Raw genomic sequence first — 23586 nt, 5'->3', positions numbered from 1 at the left:
TTCAGGATAAGCAAAGAAATAAACCCTATCAATGATAGACCAAATGTAGCCTCTTGGTGGCACTGTTTATTTTTATAGAAATGATACCTCAGCTCCAGAAGATGCAGCCCTCGATGCATTATGCTTTTCAGAATATGTAGTTTAAGTTCAGTGAAATAAACCATTTTCAAGGGGATGCAGTTTCCATGAAAAGACTGTTGTACTATCACTCTAACAGACTGCGATAGCTGGATCCACACAATTTGCTTTAGGTCAGGTTGGCGCTAAAGTAAGGTTTGTAGGCGGGCGGCAGGGTGTAATTACCCAAACAAAAAGACACAGATACAGTATGTCATCCCTGCTAATGACCACAACATTTTCTTGCTCAGTAATCTGTAACAAAAAGCCACATAAACGATCAGGTTGCATTTAAGTGCAGCACTAAAGAAAAACTTGGTGACACAAAAATTATTTCAGCCAATTGAGTAGAAATGACAGAGAATGATGCAAAGTTATCTCTGCTAGGGAGATGTGTGTTTGGAATGTCACCAACGGACAGTGCGTGGAGAAGGCCACTCTTCCTTACAGGCACACTGCAATCTGTGTAAGTACCTTCCCTTCCTTCAGAACATTTCCGGATTCTGGAACTCCTTTAGAGCATTTGCGAAGCACACATTTAAAGAAATGTCTTTGGAGGATATTTTTTCCTTGTGTCAGTTATCATCTGTTATTTTGGCATTTTTCTTTCCTAAAAGTTACCATTCAATCTTTTTTTTCTGATTCTTTCTTTATTTCGGTATCTAACAGACAAATTTGAAAGACAATTTTTAACTTTTTCTTCATTACACTCACAACACACACACAGACACATATTAATTACATGCTATTTTATAAAGCAAAAAAGTTTTTTGTCTTCAATTTTAACCTTTTTTGGGTGGATAGGTTCTTAATTTCTGAATTTCTTATTCATGAAAAGGTAACAAAGCATCGCTGTACCTTTATAATCATCTCCCAGTATTTAAAACAGATTTTGGCTTTTGGTAGATGGACTCCAATCATACAGGTGAGGCAGTTGCATTATACCAATGGTGCTCACAGTGTTTTTTATATTTTACTCATTGCTTTTGGCATTGATGACTTGCACTGCAATACTCACAAAGTCATTTCTGGGACCAAAACTTGCACAGTGAGAGAATTTGTCAAGGGTACAATATATTACTCAATCTTTGATAAAAGCTGTTCTCAAAACTTATTTGGCACAAGAATTCTCACACTCTTCAAACACTTTTATTTCTTTAACGTATAATAATGTTGCTAGGAAAAGGAACCTGATTTTTTTGTTGTTGTTTAATTCTACCTAGCGTTCTAGAAATAAAACAATTGTGAGCTTTCCATAACTTGGAATAAGATTCCTTCTTCCTAAAAGATCCCCCTTCCTCCAGAAAAATGGTTAATTACAAATGAGACTAAAGTCTCAAATCAATGCTTCAAAAATATGGAATAATTGAGCTAAAAGAGACTTTACTTGCTATTCAGTAGCAGGTAAATACTTTAATTGAATAGATGCTAAAACTAAAATCCAGAGAGTCTTCACCATAGCCCAAATTATGTTAATTGCTAATGATAATTAACTTTTTGCTTTGAATTCCATTTTCATAGTATTACCACTGCTCATTCCGGATGACAGGGGAAGGTTGGCTTTTGTGTTGTGGAGAATATCAAGATGTTCTTATCATTGATGCCAGAAGTTTGGCTGTTATTCACACTTTCATATCGTCTCAGTCTCCTGATTGGGTCAACTGCATGTGCATTGTTCACTCCATGAGAATTCAAGGTAATAGTTGGGTATTATATAACACTAAGAGAGTGCATATAAAAATACCACTTTTGAATGATTTGTCAGACTGATGGGCAAGAGTTCAGAATACTCCTTTATGTTTACCTGTTGGTGGGGACAGTTCTCTAAGCCAGATCAAGAAAACTGAGAATACTCATACCAGTGGTTCAAGTCATTAGAAAGTCAGCAAGAGGTCAAGATGAAATGAAAAGAGGAGACTGTTTCCATGACTCAGTTCATTGGTACTTTCAAGAGTGACAAGCATGCATTTGTTGTGGATTAGCAAGACTCTTGGAACTTTTGCCTTGCTGTATCTTCTGGATGTAGTAGAGAATTCCGATTCATGTAATGAGAGGATTCAGATTCTGTAATGGCTCCTTACTTGTTTCTGAAATAAGAAGGTGTAATATTGACAACATAATGATTTTCAATGTAGTTCTGCTCTTAGTGGTGCTCTTCTATTACATGGGGGTCACTTTGAAATTTTAAAACAAATTTAAAATGTGATCTAAAATGTTTATTTTTTATAAAAAAACAAAAAAACAAAAAACCAAGGCTGAATAATTTCCACCTACATAATCCTGTGTAATGCTTAAATGACTATGCTGTGATCTTTACAGCAACTAGTTGTAACAGGGGTCAGCTTATACGTGACCTTTATTGTTTTTACAGAAGATTCTCTCTTGGTGGTATCAGTAGCCGGTGAGCTCAAAGTATGGGATCTCTCTTCATCTATCAACAGTATTCAGGTTGGCTTGTGAAACTTTTTATTCTCTAATTTCAAGCATATTTATTGAAATTTTTTTAATTATAAAGGTGTTACCCATTCACTGTTAAGAGTTCAAATAATGTTGAGGTGCCTGGGTGGCTCAGTCGGTTAAGCATCTGCTTTCAGCTCAGGGTCATGATATCAGGAATTGGGATCCAGCCCCACATAGGGCTCTGCACTCAGCAAGGAGTCTGCTTCTCTTTGTCCCTCTCCCCTCACCTCGTGCTCATGTGCATGTGCTCTCTCTCTCTCCCTCTCTTTCATATAAATAAATAAAATCTTTAAAAAAAAAGTTCAAATAATGTAGAAATGAATAATTCTATCTCCATGTACTTCCTCCCATCACTCTTCCAAGGGGTAGGCATTGGTAACAATTCGATTGTATCCTTCCAACCTGTTGTCAGGGAATATACAAATATTATTATTTATACACACACACACACACACACACACACACTGGTTACATTTTAAAAGAAATAAATAAATAAGTCATAGAGGAATATCTTTCCGAGCCTTACAGCAGAAAGAAAGACGCCTTTCTTCTGAGTATATGTGAGTGGTAGCAGGGAGATGACTATGAACGGCTGGGGGGGTCACATGCACTGAGAGTCCAGTATATTTACCTGCTCCCTGCATCAACTTGGCTACAAGTTGAGGTGGTGGATGAGAGAACAGTCATAGTATTTATGCTGATGATAAAATTGTTTCAGCTGCCCTATGATCTGAACTCTCCTTTGGAATTTCTTGGTTGGGGAAGCCTAGGGATTGTGTTAGCATAATGAGCCCAAGAAATACACACCAGCATTGTCAGAAACTTGTTGCTAATATAGTATTCTAGGTGTCCTATATTGGCCACTCTTTTTTTTTTAAAGCATTTTATTCATTTTTCTATTTTAGTAATTAAGGTACTGCAGGTTTTTTCTTTAATATTTTACTTTTTTTGTTTTATCTTTCTGCCATGTCTGAAAATTAGAAACTTACTCATATCTTTACATTCTCAGCATCCAGCACAGTCCCCAGAATGTTTGTTGGATGATTATATAAGGAATCCTGCTTATGATTTCCTTTGCAAAATAACTTCTTATTTCAGAAAACTCAAAAGAAAACTGGGGTAGTTTTTTATAAAAATGGTGTGATCTACTTCAGATGTACGATGGGGCAAATCTTATACAGTCATGTATAAATTACCTAGAACTAGTACTAAAATATTCCCATTACTTTTGAAGGAAAAGCAAGATGTCTATGAAAAGGAATCCAAATTTCTCGACTCCCTGAACTGCCGGACAATACGATTTTGCACATATACAGAGAGACTTTTACTGGTGGTATTTTCTAAATGTTGGAAGGTATTAATACCAGTGATATACAAATGTAATTTTTTCTTGCTCAATGCAATAATTATAAGAATATGATTTAAATATGATCCAAACTCTATATTATTACCAGAGCATGGAATGATTTGTCTTTTATAACCCACTTTTATCAATTTTCCTCTCCCTGCACTCAGCTATTTTGCTTCTCAGGAGATTATATATCTAAAATATATCCTAATTTTATTAATAACAAACTATTATTATAGTGAGCACTTATCTCTAGATTATTTTTAAAATTTAATGCCTGCACTTTAGAACTAAAAAGAAAACTAATACTTTTCACCTACATACACTGATTTTATTTTTAGACTTTTTTTCTTCTTCTGCTTAGTCACTACATTCATTTTTAAGAATATACATTCCTTTCTTATGAATATATTCACTGATATCTCCAATAAGAAAGAAAAACTAAGTTATTGTATCATCTGATGGCATCCCTTTTTTCTTTAGTGTTCCATATACCTGGTCCAGTTAATAAAATGATATTGTCTTAACTTACATGTTGATAATATATTTTGAACAAAAATATAAAGTATGTGGTCTAACAAAAGATTTCAGCTGTATACACTTTTTTGTATAATAAATTTTAAAAATTTAAAGTTGGGCTACCATATGGAAGAAATAAAATTATATGTAAATTTTGGGATTTTTGGTCTCTGTGCTTAATGGGCACATTCTGGAACGGTACAAAGCTTATTCACTGAAACCTACCTTAATGTAAATGTGAAAAAATAAGTACCAGTAAAATATCACTTTGAGTACAGTGTGTCCTGTTATTAATATTTAGTATATTGTTGCATTAACACTGCCATCTAAATGGTCTTGATAAGCATAGTTTATCTTTCATCTCATTGGCAGATTAGATTAGAAGCTTTTGTTAATGTGTGTCATTAATTTTGTATTTTAGGTTTATGATTATTGTGATTTTTCCCTTCTGCGAACTGAAGTTAGTAGAAGTGGGCAGTTTTTTGCTGGTGGAGAGGTGCTTGCTGCTCACAGAATCATCATCTGGACAGAAGATGGTCACAGTTATATCTATCAGCTGCTGAACAGGTGGGCTCAGATGGGAACGGCATACAAAACATTCAGGTAGAAAATGAACTTTGGGAGGTTTATTATGGAAAAGTCCCTGCATGCCGCCCATGATCAAAAACCAGAACAAAACAACTTTGGCACTAGAAGATTTACTCTGGGCTTGGTAGGCTTCAGCCTTTGTATAAAACAGCAGGGGATGAAGGAATGAGATTAACCATGTATAACTTGTACAGCTGGTGCTGGGTTTTCAAAAAGTCACTTGTAATTATTAACCCAACAATTTCTAACTAGAGTTTAGAAACTTGAATGGTACCATCCGGCTTTTGAATGTGGGAGGAGGAAAAAAAAAAAACGAATAAAGAACCCCAAAGTTCTAAACTCTGCTTTTTATTTTTCTCCATGCAGTGGGCTTTCCAAAAGCCTATACCCTGCTGATGGAAGAGTGCTTAAAGAGACCATTTATCCTCATTTACTGTGCTCTACTTCTGTGCAGGAAAATAAGGTAATGCAAGGAGAGAGTGACTGCCTCAAAACTGTTTCACTCCTCATCTTAGTTAAGTGTTGCTTTGTCTGTAGCAGAGTCAGACTTGAAAAAGTTGAATTGAAGAACCACAGCAAGTTATCAACGAGCAAATCAAATCTAACTGTTAATGGGTACTGAAGAGAAAACGTTGCCTTTGAAAAATGTATTTTTTAAAGTCTGATTAAACAATATATATTTATTATAGAAAAATTACCAAAGTTAAACACCCATACACATAACACATTTTTCACTGACCCTTTGGATAAATGGTTTGATGCAAAGATATTATCATTTTGATGTATCTAATCCAATTTTTACGCTTTATCAAATGGTTTATATCCTGCTTTTTTTTACTCAATATTATCATTTTTTGCATATATTTAGCTCTTTTTCTGAATAAATTTTCTTGCTAAAACAAAAACAAATATATTGTGATTCCTGGCAGAGTTGAGGATATAATTGTGTGTTTTTACTTGACTGAATTATATCTTTAACACTCTATGAAGCCTGAACATTTAAAGTTATTTTATTTTGGTAGTGCTAACCAAAGTGAGGTTGTTTTGTTGTTGTTGTTGTTGTTGTTGTTGTTGTTGTTGTTAACCTATGGACTTGGTCATCAGTTAATTATCCAAAGAAGTATTTCATGGAGATTGGAGGAGTTTTGGATTACTGATGTGTCAACCAAGGAAGCATGTTATTTTTTACAGAGTGATGTTTTGCTTAATTAAGTAGCAATGCTGTTGGAGAGCCTATAGTTCCATGATTGTCCCTAAGATATCTGCAAGGTTTTGTTGCAAAAACTTCATTAAGAAGGTGCCAACCAAGAATCAGAACTCTTAGTGCCACCGAGGCACAGGCAAACTTTAGAATTGTGGCATCAGGCACTATTTCAAAGGTCATTTGTGGGTGGCACCCGAGTCTTGTTTTGCTGTTGGTCATAAAAGCAGTATTGTGGCTTACTCAGAAAAGCATTTTTAGTCATTTTTTTAAAGGACCTGCCTACCCATTCTTTCTTTTAGCTCCAGAATGTGTTTCTTATAAAGCAGTTTCCCCTAAAAGCTAAAATATAAGTAGTGTCCTTTAAGAGCTTCCAGTCTACTCCAAATATCAATGCTATACACCACTATGCGGAAAAAGGATAGCAATTACAAATTAACTTAAAAGATACTAATCTTAGGGGAAGCCATCTTATTTTGTTCCTCAAAATGTAGAGACATAGATATATGGGTCTTCTGTCAACAATTCTTGTTTAGACAACCACAGTTACTTCTTTATCTTAAAAGTGGGAAGTACTTGGAAGCCAGTGAAATATGACTAGAATAATCGGAATCTTAAAGAAGCTGGTCTGCCCATCCTTATGCCCTTGCTTGCAGTTTGTCTGCCAAGAAATTAAAGTATGACATTATTCTCCTTATTCAAAACATCCCCAGTATTCACTAAATATAAGACTTCTTAGTCTCCTGCAGTTAAAAGGTAACATTTTGGTGGGGTGCGGAGATGAGCTTGGTAGGTACAATGAGTTTAGAAAAGGGGGTTCTATAAATACATAGTATTAACTAGACTCTTCTTTTGGAATCAAATCTCAATGTTTGACAATAATGTGTTCCCAGAGTTAACATTTATGATGCTAGGAACGTATCTGCTGATGAAGTTGTGGTAGCAAAATGAGATTCCCCCTTCCTTTCAGCAGTTTATGAGAGTCTCCCTAACTTCGGATCACAGCTGATGATCACTGAGGCCTGTGACAGGGGTCCTGGTTGTTGAGATGAGGTACTGGGCTTTCCAGGGTCTTAGCTATGGAGTAACTCTGAAATGCTGAGGTGGGAGTAGCTGGGATAGAAACAGCCTGAGGATTGCAGACAAGGAATTTGGGTGCATGAACTAAGAGCAAAAACAATGATGACGATGTTAGGTAACTTTATGTCCAAGGCCTTATTATTGTCAGACACTCCTTCATTTACATGCATTCCCACTATGACCACACTTTGAAACTGATGTTCAGAAAGGTTAATTCCTAGGATTTGAACTTAGGCTGTTTGGCCCCAGAGTCTGGCAGTGAGACTTTGGAGCAAGTTTCTCATTGTCCTGAAAAGTGGATAATAAGAATGGTTAATATTCACTGAATGTGTACCAAATGTACGACACCATTCTAAGCACCTCACCTTTAGCAACTCATTAATCCTGACAGCGATCCCATATAATAGGTGCTTTTATTGGCCTTCTTTCACAGTTAGGGAGAATGAGACAGAGAGAGGTTAAGTAAATTGTCCAGATCAAGTAATTGCCTCTTTTAATAGAGTTGGTATGTGCTAAACCAGGATTTGAATCCAGGCAGTTAACCCAAGAGAATTCACTCTTAAAGACCATTTTATTACCTCTTAGAGGTATTCCCTCTCGGAGGACGAGTGCTCCTTGTGATGTGTATGGGGACTGTGATGAAAAATCAGAATTCATATGGTGAGGGGCTCTGAGGAGGTTTGCAGGTCAATAGCAGAACTGGAGAAGGAACCCCTGGGAAGGATGGGGGCAGAGGCGACAAGGAGTGGGTGTGAGAAGTGAGGGCAGAGGGGTTTGACAGTAGCCCAGGATTGTGAGCCACCGGGCAGTGCCCCAAGCTGCAAGAGCGGACGCATGCTGCCCGCCACCAACCTGAGTAACCACCCGCCTCTCTGGAGCTTCATTCCTAGATCAAAATCCCGAGGGAGTTGGACTAGTCAGTGCTAAGGTTCCTCAAGGTCAAGAGAGTTTAAGAAGCCAGTTTACCCAAATTTTATCAACACCATTTCTAACACCTACAAAAGTGATGGCCTGACAAGTATAAGACTCCAAAGTGCCTTCTTAATCTTAAAAAAAAAAGATTTATTCAGAGAACTGACTTCATAGGAACTGTTTTCTCTCCTGCAATGCTCTCATTTTGGGAGATGATAAAGGATTACACATCTTGCTTGCGTTGTCTTGGATTCCTTTCTTTTTCTCTTCCTGTCTTGGTTTTCGTATCTCCACACCAGGAATAATAACCATGTTTACTTACTTTGTAGCTTTGTTGTGAGGATTAAATAGAGCAGTGTTTTGGCCTTTAATATTCTCCACAGATACATTATAGAATTTTTCCAATAATACATCAAAGTCCTGACCTTCAAGCCTATTTTCTGACTAGGAACTATCACTTTTGTAGACTTCTTTAATTCTAGCACCAGCAGTTGGCTTTCTTTCCAGGGTGCCTTTTATTTGTACATCAAAAGAAGTGTTTGTTTTTGTTTTTATAATTGCTTCATTATTTTGATCCCTTGTGCAGAATCTCTGTATGCAAGTCTGCCCAAACAACATCTACACTGCACTGAGGTACTAGAGAGATTCTAGACTCATTCACTAGTAAAAACATATCTTCCAGAACTCTGGTGCCCAATATTCATACTCTGCCTCAGCAACATTATAACTTCACATATATAAATATATAATATATATTAATATAAACTATAGCTATATATTTATTTATATAAATATAATGTTTGTTTACTTTTTTATTTATGTTATGGACTCATTTTTATATGTGCCCACTTAGAATATGTAAAATCAAATACACTAAATCTGAAAAATAGTCAACAGAAAGTAGAAAGCATATTAGTAAGACAAAATTACCATACAAATATTAGTTGTTGCTGTTTTCATTGACAATTGGAACTCAAGGGGCCATAAAGAAATCAGGCCGCCTAGTGGGCAGTAGAGTATGGTCACGAAGACATGGGCTCTTGAGTCAGAATTATTGGACTCCAAAGCACAATGCTGTCTGTTTCACTTTGGGTAAATCAACGTCTTCACTCTCAGTTTATTCATCTGTAATCTGGACACAATGATAGTACCAACTTCACAGAATTATTGTGAGGATTATTTAGCTGAATGGATGGAAAACCCCTAACAGTATGTGTCATACGCAGACAGAACATCTTCAGTAAATGTTAAATATTAACTCTCTGAAGTCTAGCTGATGACTTTGCTTCTATTTTATCAATTTTTTTTTGTCTTGAGTAAGAGATTATTTCACTTAAATTACTTGGAATTTTTGAAAGACCAGGAAAAAAATGGAAACAGTTTAGTTCATCTATGAAGTCTTGTCCCTCCATTTTAAGCCAATGGTTGTCATTTTATATTTAGATATTTTTTCTACATAAAAGCTAACTTTTTGTTTTGGACCAGAGCCTTTCCTTTGTTATGGGCTACATGAATGAACGGAAAGAGCCTTTTTATAAGGTACTTTTCTCTGGAGCAGTCTCAGGAAGAATTACTTTGTGGCATATCCCTGATGTTCCTGTATCCAAGTTTGATGGTTCTCCTAGAGGTAAGACAATTTCTAATCTATTTATAATCATATGTCTTCTGAGAACGAGTTTGTAATTAATTCAGTATTCTTCTCATTTGTGTCACACGAGGCTACAAATAAGACAGATTTTCTCATGCACCACTATGCATTAGATGTCAACATGAAGGTAGGTATAAACATTTTGGGGGCAGAGAGAGAGAGAGAATCCCAAAAGGGCTCCACACCCAGTGCAGAGCCCAGCCTAGGGCTCAATCTCACGACCCTGAGACTGTGACCTGAGCCGAAATCAAGAGCTGGACACTTAACTGACTAAGCAGTCAGGAGTTGGATGCTTAACCTACTGAGCCACCCAGGCACCCCAAACATGATGTTTGTAGATCTTGTACAATAATAAAACCGATATAATTCAAATTAACATCAATTTAACAGGAATGGTGTTTTATTGAAATGAATGCTTGCAGTATGAATGTAGGATAGGCTGATATACCATACTCAATATTTTTGAATTTGTCATGCCTATATCCTGTACCTTTTTTTTTTTTTTAAAGATTTTATTTATTTATTTGACAGAGAGAGAGAGAGACAGCGAGAGAGGGAACACAAGCAGGGGGAGGGGGAGAGGGAGAAGCTGGCTTCCCGCCGAACAGGGAGCCCGATGTGGGACTCGATCCCAGGACCCTGGTATCATGACCTGAACTGGAGGCAGATGCTTAACTGACTGGAGCCGCCCAGGTGCCCCATCCTGTACCTTTTCAACCAATTTCTCTATTGGTATTGTTGCAGCTGCTTAGAGCAACAGGAACAGATATAAACTTGGCCACTAAAACATTTAGCATTTGCTTATTTTAGTTTTTCTTAGAATACAAAACTGAAATCATTAGAGTAAACATTATTGTGAAGAACCTTCAAAGCCCTGAGACCACATATTCCAAATTGAGGAAGACTGTCTTACTCTTTTTCTCTTTTTCCCAAATAATTAAGTCATCTCTGTGAATCCTTGTCTGGGGCACAGCAGAAACAAGGTACTCAATACTTGAATTTCTAAGTGCAAGTTTCCACTGTTTAGCAAAATCACTGGTATAACTTAGAGTGTGTTTGTTCCAGATGTTTTCAAAATGGTTCATAATAGTCCTAGGTTAAAAAGAAATGGATCAAAAAATAGATGTAGAACTTGGTACAGTGCATGGAAAAGTTTCCCACAAGTTCAGTTTTAAGAGTTAAAATACGGGCGCCTGGGTGGCTCAGTTGGTTAAGCGACTGCCTTCGGCTCAGGTCATGATCCTGGAGTCCCCGGATCGAGTCCCACATCGGGCTCCCTGCTCGGCAAGGAGTCTGCTTCTCCCTCTGACCCTCCTCCCTCTCATGCTCTCTGTCTCTCATTCTCTCCCTCTCAAATAAATAAATAAAATCTTTAAAAAAAAAAAAAAAAGAGTTAAAATACACACCATGCCCCTGCTGAGGCCACCTAATGGTAAACCTAGGATTTCTCACCTATGTTCCACAGCCAGCAGCAGAATTAAGTAAGCATCTAATTAATCTTCTTTATAAGTAGAACCATAGTCATCTACGACAGCACTTGATGTTTGTCTCAGGTTTGGTTTCTAGGTTTTCATAGTCACTGTGGCATATGTACTGAAAGACCTGGGTTTTCTTTCATAGAAAGGTAGGTTGGCGGGCGCCTGGGTGGCTCAGATGGTTAAGCATCTGCCTTGGGCTCAGGTCATGATCCCAGTGTCCTGGGATCGAGTCCCGCATCGGGCTCCCTGCTCCTTGGGAGCCTGCTTCTCCCTCTGCCTCTCTCTCTCTCTGTCTCTCATGAATAAATAAATAAAATCTTTAAAAAAAAAAAAAAAGAAAAGAAAAGAAAGGTAGGTTGGCTTTGACTTGCCCTCTTTGCTCCCGAGTCCAAGCTTCTCTCCCTTCCTGAGCCTACTTGATGCCCAGTTCAAATGGTTGGGTGGCAAGCTATGCAAAATGATAACCAGCGTTCTTGGTACTCATGGATAATTGCCCAGGAGCAATTTTGAGATATTCATACCCTTGATATTTAAAGAATACATTTCTTCCATTTTCTTCACATAACTAAGAGACCCCCAGTTTTCTTTCTTAATGTTGCTGAGACACATAGAGAACTTATGAGATTGGACCAACACTTTACATCACTGCAAGAGTTTCTCAGTTCTTTTTAGGTGACCTAAGTCTAAGATGAATGCACGAATACACACCTATTCTTCTGAGACTCCTTGAAGGACAGAGGACCAATGAAATAGCATTTGGAATAAAGACAATGGATCACAGGAGAACTCTTCTGCAGTTAGCCAACTGTTAGGATGGCAAAAGAGCCTCTAGGTACCCCAAGGGATGGTGCCTTGAAAACATTTTCCATATCTATGATGAATTTATAAACTGAATTTTCCCTTTTTTATGTGTTTTCCTTTTAGAAATACCAATAACTGCCACATGGACCCTTCAAGATAATTTTGATAAGCATCGTACCATGTCCCAAAGTATTATTGACCATGTCTCTGGGACTGCAACAGTCGGAGTCACTTCATCAGAGTATGTTCCAAGTCTTGATAAACTAATATGTGGCTGTGAAGATGGGACAATTTTCATTACACAGGCTTTGAATGCTGCCAAAGCAGGACTTCTAGAAGGCGGTTCTTTATTAAAAGGTCATTGAATTTTATTTAACCCTATTTATTTAATTTATTTAAGCTTCAACTTTAACAAGCTGTAATAAGAAGATTCCTGAAGCTTAAAGAATTTGCTGCCATTTGCTAATTAATGTGTACATATTTTAATATTAAAGTAAAAACACCTAGTTTTTTTTTTAAAGTCAAGTGGAAGTTTATACAATGAGAAATATGTTTCTCTTTTTCCTTGATCTTCCAGCTCCCTTCAACAAAGACAACTGCTAATAAGTTTCTTTATACCCTCCTCGAAATTTTCTATGCATATATAAGTGCATACCAACATAGCAATATGCATTCTTTTAATAATATTACACAAATAGAGGCATAGTCTGTACACTTTACTGAAATCTCCTGAAGCATATCTTAATAAAATATTCTGGAGCACATTCTTTATGAGTTCCATTTAAATGACTAATAATAATAAAAACTTTAATTTTAAAAAATTTGTTAATAGGTGTTTCATTTTTTCTAGTCTTCGGCTACTGGAGGCAATGCTGAATTTACCATCTTTGCATATATATGTGGGGATATCGATAGTATTAATTCTCAGGAGTAGAATTACTGAATCGACATTTATGAGTATTTTTAATTTTGAAAATATATCTAACAATGGTCTCCAAAGAACATACATCTATGTATATGTATGTCCACTAACAGCCTATGAAAATGCCTTTTCCCCACACATGAGCCAACTTTGTGTGCATTTAAACTTTTTAGTATTTGCCAATCAGGAGAAAATGGTATCTTCCTGTTTTAATTTTTTATTTTTTTGTTAATGAAATGTAGATATGTTCCTATACATTTTTGTGCATTGCAACAGTGAATACCTATTAAATAAATACTGTTGTGTGGTAATTTGTCTTATGTAAAGGAAGGAATATACAGGAAGCGATTGAGATTTGGGGATGTGTAGATACTTGATATGTTTTAACGCATGGATACTACTAGACTGCAAGGTCCTTAAGAGTAAAAGCCAAATCTCACCTTTTAAGACACATCTTGTTACTGTTCTCAGCTTACTTTTGCTACTTATTCAATGTTACTGTTTTATGTTCAGTGATTACCTAAGATAGAGGAGTAAATAGCAATGAACAGAGGACAGGTAATATACTGCTACACAGCTCAATAGCTGCTGTTAAAAGTTAGTGAAAAAGCTTAAGACCTTAGCACTTTTTATCTAGGCCAATTTCTTCTTATCCATAAAACAAGTACAAATCTACATTTGACCTGAACATTTGAATTAATATTCATCTTGCTTTGCTAAGGGATATAAAATGAGGATGTGCCTCATGGAATAGAAGTAACTAATGATTCTTTAATAGACATAACAATGATTCTTTGGGACTCTTTTTCAATTTTAGTAAAGACGGTTTGTGGTCTGTGGTCTTGTCCATTTTTTTTTTTTTTTAAGTTTTAGCTAATGATGACGTAAGAAGCAGTATGGAAACTGGGCGTCAGTAGCCCTATGTTCTAGTACAGCTATGGTATGCAATATCCACATTCCTACCAAGTACTAGGGCTAGGAAATGAAGGGCATTATCATATTTATTCCACACAACAGTGTTGTGTGAAGTAAGTGCTATTATTATCCCAAGTTTTTCATGTACAGTACCTGTGACTTAGAGGGGAAAAGCAATTTGTCGTGGTGACCCATCTAGTAAGGGACATACCTAGAAGACCAAAGCTGGATTCGTGTAACAGCAAAGCTCTGTTCTCAAACATTATGCCATGCTCTTTACACTTGGATCCAAGTTGCTTAACTTCTCTGCACCTCTGGTACTTGATCGATAAAACAAAGAGATAAAACTAGGTGGTCTCTAATATTTTTTAAGGCAAAATTGTTCTGTGAAACTATGCTTTTCTTTTATAATAGACTTGGTTATGCTTATTGGGGGGGCAACAGTGAAGTCCTGAGATTAATTTTTGTAGAAGCAAAATGTGTGAATTTTTCATTCTTTTAGAACAGCCTTTGCTGTTTGATGGCACTGGAATTGGTGCTAGCTAATTTTGGTGCTGGCTATCTTGCTAACTAAACTAACATTGGTGCTAGCTAACTTGCTAACATCCTTAAAGAATTAGCAGACTTCGAACAACCAGACTTCATCAAAAGCATGAGCTAGCTTATGAGGAGGTACTTGCCTTTTGAGATGGTCCAAGGGTTGTTCATTCATTTTTTTAACCAACTGCCTAGCTTTAATTATACGTATTTTCTTCTCATTAAAATTTTATAAAAGAAAATGTTAGCACTATTTCTTGAGCAAAAAAATTTTTTTTTCATTATTTGGTGTTTGTTTTCCAGATTCCCTTCCTTACAAAGTTCTCAAAGGCCATCACCAAAGTGTTACTTCATTACTTTACCCACATGGTCTCTCTTCGAAATTAGACCAAAGTTGGCTTGTGTCTGGGGACCAGGACTCGTGTGTCATCTTGTGGAATATCTTCACTGAAGAAGTTTTGCATAAATTCTTTTTGGAAGCCGGTCCAGTAACAAGTCTTTTGATGTCACCAGAGAACTTCAGAGTAAGTTAAGACAAAGAGTAAAACATAACATAAATTTATGTTACATATTAAAAAAACATAAGGGCAATTAACCCATTTTCCCACAGAAAAAAGTTCTGTGTACCCATACTACAACTGGATAATTTTTATGAATTCCTTTCTAATTTTTATATGCATTATTACTATTACAACTTATGCAAATAATTTGATTCTAAAGCAAGGGTTTTGTCAATTCTTGTCTTTACAAAAACCAGTTAATTCTTACTTTTTTTTCTTTTTTTCCCTAATTCTATATCTTAATGGAATTCTCATTTTTATTTTTTTAATTATTCTTTACTAAAAGTAATAGACAATGTAGAAGCAATTCAAATATATAGGAATCTATAAATTAGAAAATAATGTTTGCCTTGAATAATTTACTTTTATAATAATATTGATAGTTATATTTTCTTTTTCTTAAATAGGTTTTTTAATTGCTCTCTTTCATTTGTTTAACAAATTTCTGAGCATCTGCCTTGTGCAGGACAAAAGGAAATACTTTCAAATATAATTTTCACATGTAATATAAACTTAAATTCAGCTTCCACAAAGCTGACATCTTTGTTAAAATACGAACAATCAACTTTTGAGTTTCCTGAGTTTGTCAATCAGTTGATTGACTTGTCAAAATTATTTCTCTGTAATAATAACATTAAAAAATCAGCTGCAAAGTAAACTCAGAGAAAACTTACACTGTAATTTTGTAATAAGACATAATGAAGGAAATATTTCAGTAACACAAATGATTAAACAAATCAGTGAAACCAAGTGAAGAGACTTTAAAAAAGACTTCCATATGGTGATTTGGGATACTTTGATATGTCTTTTATTGCTGAAGTTCCCTCTTTTTCTTCTTTTTTTAAATCATTTTTCTTTTCCTTAAAGCTCCAGGACAGTAGTCAAAATCCTGACCTCTTTTACTTCTGCCTCAATCATAAATGACTTAACTCCAAACCAAGCCAAATAAGAAAGGAGTTTATTGAAAGGGCATAAGAGGCAATATTTTAGACATACAAAACAAAGTACTACAACAAGGACCCAGTGAAATTTGAACTTAAATTCAGGAACCAAGGTTATTTACTCTTCAAGTCCCCTACCCCAAGAGTCTGTTTTCTGTGATTGCTCCTTAATCTTACTTCTTCCTATGACCTCTTTTAGCTTTTCAATTTCAAATGCATAGAAAAGAGAATCTATTGGCCAAGTGTGGGTCTCTAGTGTATGTCGACCTCCAGCTATAGGATCTGTGTTCGCATGTTAAGTGTATGTTCACACTTTGTATGTGTGTATAAGTTTCCTGAAGTACGTTGGGCCCTCTGTTCTAGAGGCTGTGGGTTGTGCAGGTTCTCTAAGGGGTAGTAGTGAGGAGGCAGTGCCATCTGCCCTGTCCTACCGTCCAGGCTCCCCATACAGCACCCCTGCCATTTTGTGATTTTTTTCCCCCCTCAGGATTTCTGTAGGCTCCTTAGAACGAATTAGGAAAAATAACTTGCTTCCCAGCACCCCACAGAAAGAGGTCAGTAATGGGCACAAGGAGATTCTCAAGGGATCCCAACTGATGGTTTAAACACAGCAGCTGAAACTCTGGCTAGATGCCCTAGTGAAAGTAGGAGCATCCACATAGCAAAGTGGTTAGAAAAGAAACAAAGAGGTGAAAGAGCCACTACCCAGCTAACCCTCCTCCCCTCAGCCACCCCACCCACCCCCACCACCAGCTGACTAACACAGGGCCCTCTTGGTGAGGCACAGACCTGCCCTGTAAACTCCTCCCAGATTAGCCTCACAGCACCCAGCATGGTCGGTCTTTGTCCTAAACTGTGTTCAAGGTAACCACATGCTGACTTTTTAAAAAGTATCTTACAAATCTTTGTCCTGTGAGCCTATTTTTGGTCCTTGTATCTTTGAAGCTGTGCATTCAGTTGGAACTATCTAGTGCTTACCTCTTTTAGATTGTGTCTACACTGAGTTTCCTGTTTGGATTAGAATCTGAATAGTTCTGGGAACAGCACCAAATCACATTCTGAGGCTCTAAGTGGAAAATATCAGCTCACGATACCCTTGGGCCTAAGCTTGTGTCTACAAATAGCTTCTTTTTGTGGCAACAAATTAGTTCTGGGGTTTATTTTATTCTGCATTATTTCCAATGTCTGCCTCACTGCCTGAATTTGCTGCGTGATGGTCAAGTCCTTCATTTATCTTATAAGTAGATTTGGCTTGGAATTCTCCTTTTTCACTTGTGTCTCTTGACCTTCGTAATGAGTTGTTGAATTTAAAATCTACTTGGTGTTTAAAGCTCCTCTTTACAATGTTAGGTGAAGAGGTCCTGTAGAAAGCAGAAATGTCATTTTGTAAATGGTGTTTAAACAAAATATTTTTATGTTACGAGGAAAAAAAATCAGATTTAATTTTAAGGAAAGCGTTTGATGATTACTTACAAATAATGCTGTTTTGTTTTTTTTTTTTGGTTTTTTATTTTTTTTTTTGGTTTTTGGGTTTTTTTCCCCACAGCTAAGAAGTGATCAGGTAATTTGCTGTCTGTGCAGTAACCATTCTGTGGCTGTCCTTCACCTTGAGGAGAAGAGGTGCCTCCTGCATGCCCGGAAGCACCTTTTCCCTGTGAGGATGATAAAATGGCACCCGGCTGAGAATTTTCTAATTGTTGGATGTGCAGACGACTCCGCTTACATCTGGGAAATTGAAACAGGTAAATTGGACTTTTACCCCTTTCATTCTTTATATGTTTATGCATCAAAGCATTTGGCTAGGTGGAGAGTTCCAGAGAATATGTTGTGACCACCTTACCTGCTCTAACCTTTGGTTAGGCTGCATTTCATGGCTTTGGTTGAAGGCGTGTGTGGAAAATAAAGCACAATGGCCTAAGTCAGAGCTTGACCAACTGATGATTAGCTGACAGAGCAGTGCGCAGGAATGAGCCGGATATTTCTGGAAGCTATAAATAAAAACATAAGTTATCTCACTTTAATTATTAACAAGAGAGAAATTTAGTGTCCTACCAGTCTCAAATTATCATTAAATTCTGCCTTCTTCAGCATACTCACCATCTCAGCAACATTTTGAGCTAATTGATGATCAGTAATAGTGGAATATAATTAATTACAAAACTCCAAAAAGTCGAGTCAGGGAAACTGAAAATTGAGTGGCTCAATTGAACTTTTGATGTGGTAGCGTAGAGAATGTACAGTGTGAACATTAAAGTTTTCGAAAAAGTTTTACTCTATAACTTAAGATTGAGAGTAACACATTTCAGGCAGATGCTGGGAACTTATCAAATACAGCAAGGTAATTAATGAATGGGAGTCAGGGGAGTGCTCCTGAGAGTACATATTACTGAAGCCATTGCATGATTTTTATTGATTAATCAGTGGTGGTTTTATGTTGGGTGTTATTAACAGGCTGGATGGTTTATAATATTATAGAGTCATACTTCACCAAAATAATGGCTATTTTCTTTACATTTGACTTTCATGTGTTAATGATGATTACTAATGTACTGGTGTGTGGGTGCAACGTAATTCTGCCTTACATTTGTACCTTGCTTTACAGCTTTGATGGCCTTCCATGTTCATTTCCCATTAGATTATCACAACTTCTAGGGTGGTGGAAGAGACTTTATTCCCCATTTTATTGATGAGGAATTTGTTAACTCTGATTTGTAGATGCACAAAATTACATTGCTAATAAGCGGCAAACCAATATGAGGGCCCCATCTTTCTTTGCACAATGTGCACAAAATTAGGAGAGTTTTACAATTCTTTGGTAATCTATCAACCGGAGTGACAATTGAGTATAATGGATAAAATGAGCTCTAAAGCCTGGGCTTGCTTCCACGACCTGCTAACAAAGGTTGGCCTCAGGCAAGCAATTTGGCTCCATTGCATGTCAATCTCTTCATCTATGAAACGGAAGTAATGATACCGCCTTCCTGTCAGGATTAAATTAACTAATACTGACCATGCTTGTAAACAGTGCCTGTAGGTGCTATGCCCTTAGTAATAGTTAACTATTATTAATATGATAAAAGAAGGAAGCAAAATTTTGGCTTCTGCTTGTGGAATCTAAGTCTCTAAAACACATAAATATGTGCAATTGCATTGCTTTCAGTTGTGAAATTGTGAAGACTTGCTAATCAAATGTATTTTTTTCTAGAAAATAGAATCTAGCGAGAATAAAGAAATAGCTGGGCATTGACAAATGTTTACAGTTCCATTGCTCCATCAGGATACCTCTCAGCCTATGCAACTTTTTACTTATGTATTTTTTGATGGGGTGGGCAATAAAAGAGGAAACCAAACCACTAGTACTTTTTTTTTTAAGATTTTATTTATTTGAGAGAGAGCGCGTGCATAAACGGTGGGGAGGGGCAGAGGGAGAGGGAGAAGGAGAAGGAGACTCCCCACTGACCAGGGAGCCTGACATGGGGCTCCATCCCAGGACCCTGAGATCATGACCTGAGCCAAAGGCAGACACTTAGTCAATCAGGAGCCCCAAACACTAGTACTTCTTGAAACTGTATTTATTCCACATTTTCTTTTAATTTTATCATTTATTTTTATACTCCCCAATCCATAACCAAATATTGCAGAACATTTGAAAAATATAGAGAAAAATAAAGAAAAATAAATAATCCTGTCCCGCTTCCTAAAGATAACTGCTATTAATATTTTGATCTACTTTCTGTCAGAAATCTTTCTATGTCAATAAATAGATGCCAAAATTGTGTTTCAGTCATGGTCCTGGCAGAAAATTGAATTTAACCCAGGTGGGCCAAATGAAGAGACTAATGAAAGGGCTATTATAAGGGTGTGGATAGGACTTAGGGAACTGAGAAGGAATGGATAGTGAGGCCTCCATCGCCCAGACACTGGCAGTATCAGGAAGCTCTCACCACTTGCCTAGGGCTGAAGCAACAAGAGGATATGAATAGTGTTAGTGGCCCCGTGTGAGAGTGGAAACCGTGGAGGAATGGTCACTCCCTGAAGTCATGGCAGAGAAAACGCTCCTCCCAGAGATGCAGGACTGAGACAAAGAGTTGGAAGAAATTATTTTCTCTGTCCTTCTGCAATCACCTTCCTTAGTTTGATCCAAGTGGAAGTCAGAGAGGAAGGACATTTCAGTTCTAGGCATTAGCCAAGGGCCGGAGCAGACGCAGAAGAGCAGGGAAAGGGTGGAGTGGGTGGTCAAATGGACAATAATTGGCATCGTGGCCATGATGGACACATCATACACAACCTTAACCTTAACTAAGATGGAACCTATAATGGTGAAAATATTACTAATAATTATGGAAATTCCTTCACATTTGTGTTGTGCCCTTTCAGTTTTTCAAAACATTGTCCCATTAGCAATTTCATTTGAACCCCCCCAACACTGTGCCCATGGCTGACACCCTGACTTTGCTCACCATTCACCATGCTTATCCTTTTTGGATAAATTTATGCCATACCTTTTAGTCTGTGTCTATTACTGGCTTTGTTTCGGGTTGCCTTTAACCTCTGCAATTCCAGTTTCGTTTAGAATTGAATGAACAACTTTTTTTCTCAAGCTGGATTTCATGTGGCTAAGATTCTTCCATCTCATTTACTGTGTTAGATTTCTGTTTCATCCTCTTCCTGTAGAAGTGGGAAAATCCAGATCAAGAAGCTTTTCCGTTTATAGTTTCATACAGTTAGAGGAAAAATACCAACTAAGACCAAAACAATTAGGCAGAAAAGAGGCTATGAGGCTATAGAATGTGCTTGCTCACTGATGTGCCTGGCACATGGATCAATAAATGAATGAATGAATTAACACAAATTTTCTTGGATCTCAGTAGATTGAGTACAAATGAGCTCACCTTAACATTGGCCCATGTAGTGGCTTTTAGATCATGGCTGGCCAACTGCAGGTAGATCCTCAGCTTTCTCCTCCAAGTCTCCCTTAGGGTTTCTGGAGTTCACAGGGCCTGTCTCATCTCCTCGGGTATAAGTCTGTGTATTTTCTACTCCAGGTAATTTTTCTGGGATTTTTCCTTTAAGCTTTGCTAGAAGGTTCAAACTTCGTTTCATATGTGAACAGACCTACTCCCTGCTCCATTTCTCCAGTACTCTGACTCCTCTAAATACCTGAAGGAGGGAAAAATTGACACTAAGGCATCTTTCAGCACTAGAGCAATCCCAAAGCTTATAGAGAGAAAATAGGAGGTGTCAGTGGGATAGGGATTTGCGGGAAAGGGGCCTAGAAAGAAAAGGTGGTGGGAGGGGAATGAAGCTAAAAAGTAATTAATTCTCAACTGGGCCAAATACCCACTTTGGTGGAAGGTTGGAGTGTGGGGTACAAGTCAGTCCCTGCACCACCTTCCCCAAGTGTAGAAGATAGAATATGAGACTTCATCCATTTTTCACAACACTTTAAAACAGCCTGTTCTCACTTCATTGAAGATTTATTTATTCATTTATTTAGTCTTTTGGGTAGAATGCACAAGCATAGTCTAGAGCCACATACCCCCATGCCTGTTTTATCTTGAAATCGTAAGAAGTGTTTCTCACTGTGACAGGTGGCATGGTCAGATACATGCCAGGGTAAAGTTTGGGGTCACAGGTGGGCATGCTTATCTCCCAGGAGAGGCAAACAACCAAAGCAGAGAAGTATTTATGTAACAGCGAAGGCCTCATCTTCTGGCTAAAAATGCAGCGCTGCCAGGTTGGGAGTGATGAGGGCATCTAGTTTCTCTTATTGATTTGCCGGATGTCCCATGATGTTTAGGCCTGATTAGGAAGGGAAAAAACTGGAGATGTCATTTTGATTAATATTTGAGCTCCCACAATGTGTTTGGCACTGACAACCCTGGGCGGCTTTGTCACCCTCATTGCTATGAGACACAATAGGGATAATGTAATACTGATTTTTTTACCCCTAAAATACACACCAGAAATAAATCTCAGCTCTGAGCTCATTATTCTTTTAAGAATTGAATTTAAGATAATTCTGAGGACTTTTCTGTTCACCGTGCCGGATTTACATAGCAGAAAACTCGTGCAATGAATTTCTCACATGTTACTAATAAAACAGTTGTTACTACTGAAGGTCTTCTTTTAAGCTTATGGCCTATGTTGTGAAATATGCCATATTAAGCAGTTTGTGTGTGTGTGTCTTTGTATGCGTGTGTGCACGCACACATGGGTGTGTGTGTGTGTGTGTATGTGAAAATGAAACCTTACTTGCTTGAAAATGAAACTCAGTAAGATAGATCAGAAAAACTCCTGTAAAGAACTGGAGAGTGAAGTTTTTAAGCTTTGCGGGCCACATGATCTCCTACCGAGCTCTGCCTTTGTGGCACAGGAGAAGCCATAGATCATATAGAAAGGAGTTGGTGAGGCTGTGTTCCAATAAAACTTTATTTACAAAAGCAGGGAGCAGGCTGGATTTGCCATGCAGGGTGCTTTATAGACTTCTAAGAAGGATGGCAGTTCTTTTTAAAGATCATGATTTTCATAATAACTCATGCTAAAGCAATTTATAATTTTTAATCCATTACACCATACTAACTGTATGGTTTTACCCATTTTGCTATGAGGATATGGAATGCAAAGATGTTTTTGAGTCTAAAGGTTCCCAGGTTAGGTAGAGGGCACCTGCACTAGGATGGATGTCTCTCTTTGGTTTGTTCTCCATTGTACTATACACAGGAACACTTCTTGCAGATGGAGGTCAGCTTTTTGAGACTGTCAAACAGGGAATTAGATAAGGAAAGTTCTGAGAAGAAAAGAAATGGCTGCCAGGAAACCTGCTAATGCTCTCCTGAAAGAGAGGGTCTCGGGCTATCTCTCAGAGCTTGGTTCTCAAATTTACACACAGTGCTAACAGTTCTGGGTATCTGATTTCTCAGATGACAGATTAGAAACAGCAGATTGCAAGGAGGGAGACTGTTACTGGCAGGCACTCGGACAGCAGTAGCAACAGCTGGTGAGAAGGAAGGAGAGGCAAACCTGTGAATCACTGCGTAGAGCAGTCTTTCCTGTGCCCATGGGAAGATAGTCCCCTGCACAGGTTATGGGCAGCTGCCCATCCATTTCCCATGCCTCCTGCTGGGGAGGTGGGCACTCCTTGCTTCAGGAAGACTTTTTTTTTTTTTTTTTAAGATTTTATTTATTTATTTGAGAGAGAGAGAATGAGAGAGAGAGCACATGAGAGGGGGGAGGGTCAGAGGGAGAAGCAGACTCCCTGCCGAGCAGGGAGCCCGATGCGGGACTCGATCCCGGGACTCCAGGATCAGGACTTGAGCCGAAGGCAGTCGCTTAACCAACTGAGCCACCCAGGCGCCCCAGGAAGACTTTTTAAAGGTATTACATCTGTGGTGGAATTGCAGTCCTGAGGAAATCTTACAGGCTTACAGCCTGGAGTTTAAGGAGGACCGAAGTCTTTGGCCAGTGACGAGGTAAGAACTCAGGGTCCACGTGAGTCTATTTTTATTCATTTCTTCCTGCTTCTGCTCGGGTAATGTGAGCTGTGTGACCTTGAGCAG

At 37.7% G+C, this 23586-nt stretch overlaps 1 protein-coding gene across 2 annotated transcripts in view; it reads left to right on the top strand.

The window, feature by feature from the left end:
- Positions 1–23586, top strand: part of WDR72 (WD repeat domain 72) — a 228266-nt gene that overhangs the window by 35642 nt on the left and 169038 nt on the right. For both annotated transcript variants that reach the window (XM_034994225.1, XM_034994224.1), the window contains 10 exons: positions 505–583; positions 1639–1813; positions 2489–2565; positions 3812–3931; positions 4866–5011; positions 5399–5498; positions 9708–9852; positions 12276–12509; positions 14830–15050; positions 17574–17769. In XM_034994225.1, the coding sequence (XP_034850116.1) occupies positions 505–583; positions 1639–1813; positions 2489–2565; positions 3812–3931; positions 4866–5011; positions 5399–5498; positions 9708–9852; positions 12276–12509; positions 14830–15050; positions 17574–17769 (1493 nt within the window). The remainder of the gene's footprint in view (positions 1–504; positions 584–1638; positions 1814–2488; positions 2566–3811; positions 3932–4865; positions 5012–5398; positions 5499–9707; positions 9853–12275; positions 12510–14829; positions 15051–17573; positions 17770–23586) is intronic.

Source organism: Mirounga leonina, unplaced genomic scaffold, assembly GCF_011800145.1.
Source record: "Mirounga leonina isolate KUSES-001 unplaced genomic scaffold, KU_Mleo_1.0 Mir_91, whole genome shotgun sequence".
In the NCBI taxonomy this organism is placed as follows: domain Eukaryota; kingdom Metazoa; phylum Chordata; class Mammalia; order Carnivora; family Phocidae; genus Mirounga; species Mirounga leonina.
Note: the sequence above shows the minus strand (reverse complement) of the source record. Positions and strands in the feature narration are given on the sequence as shown.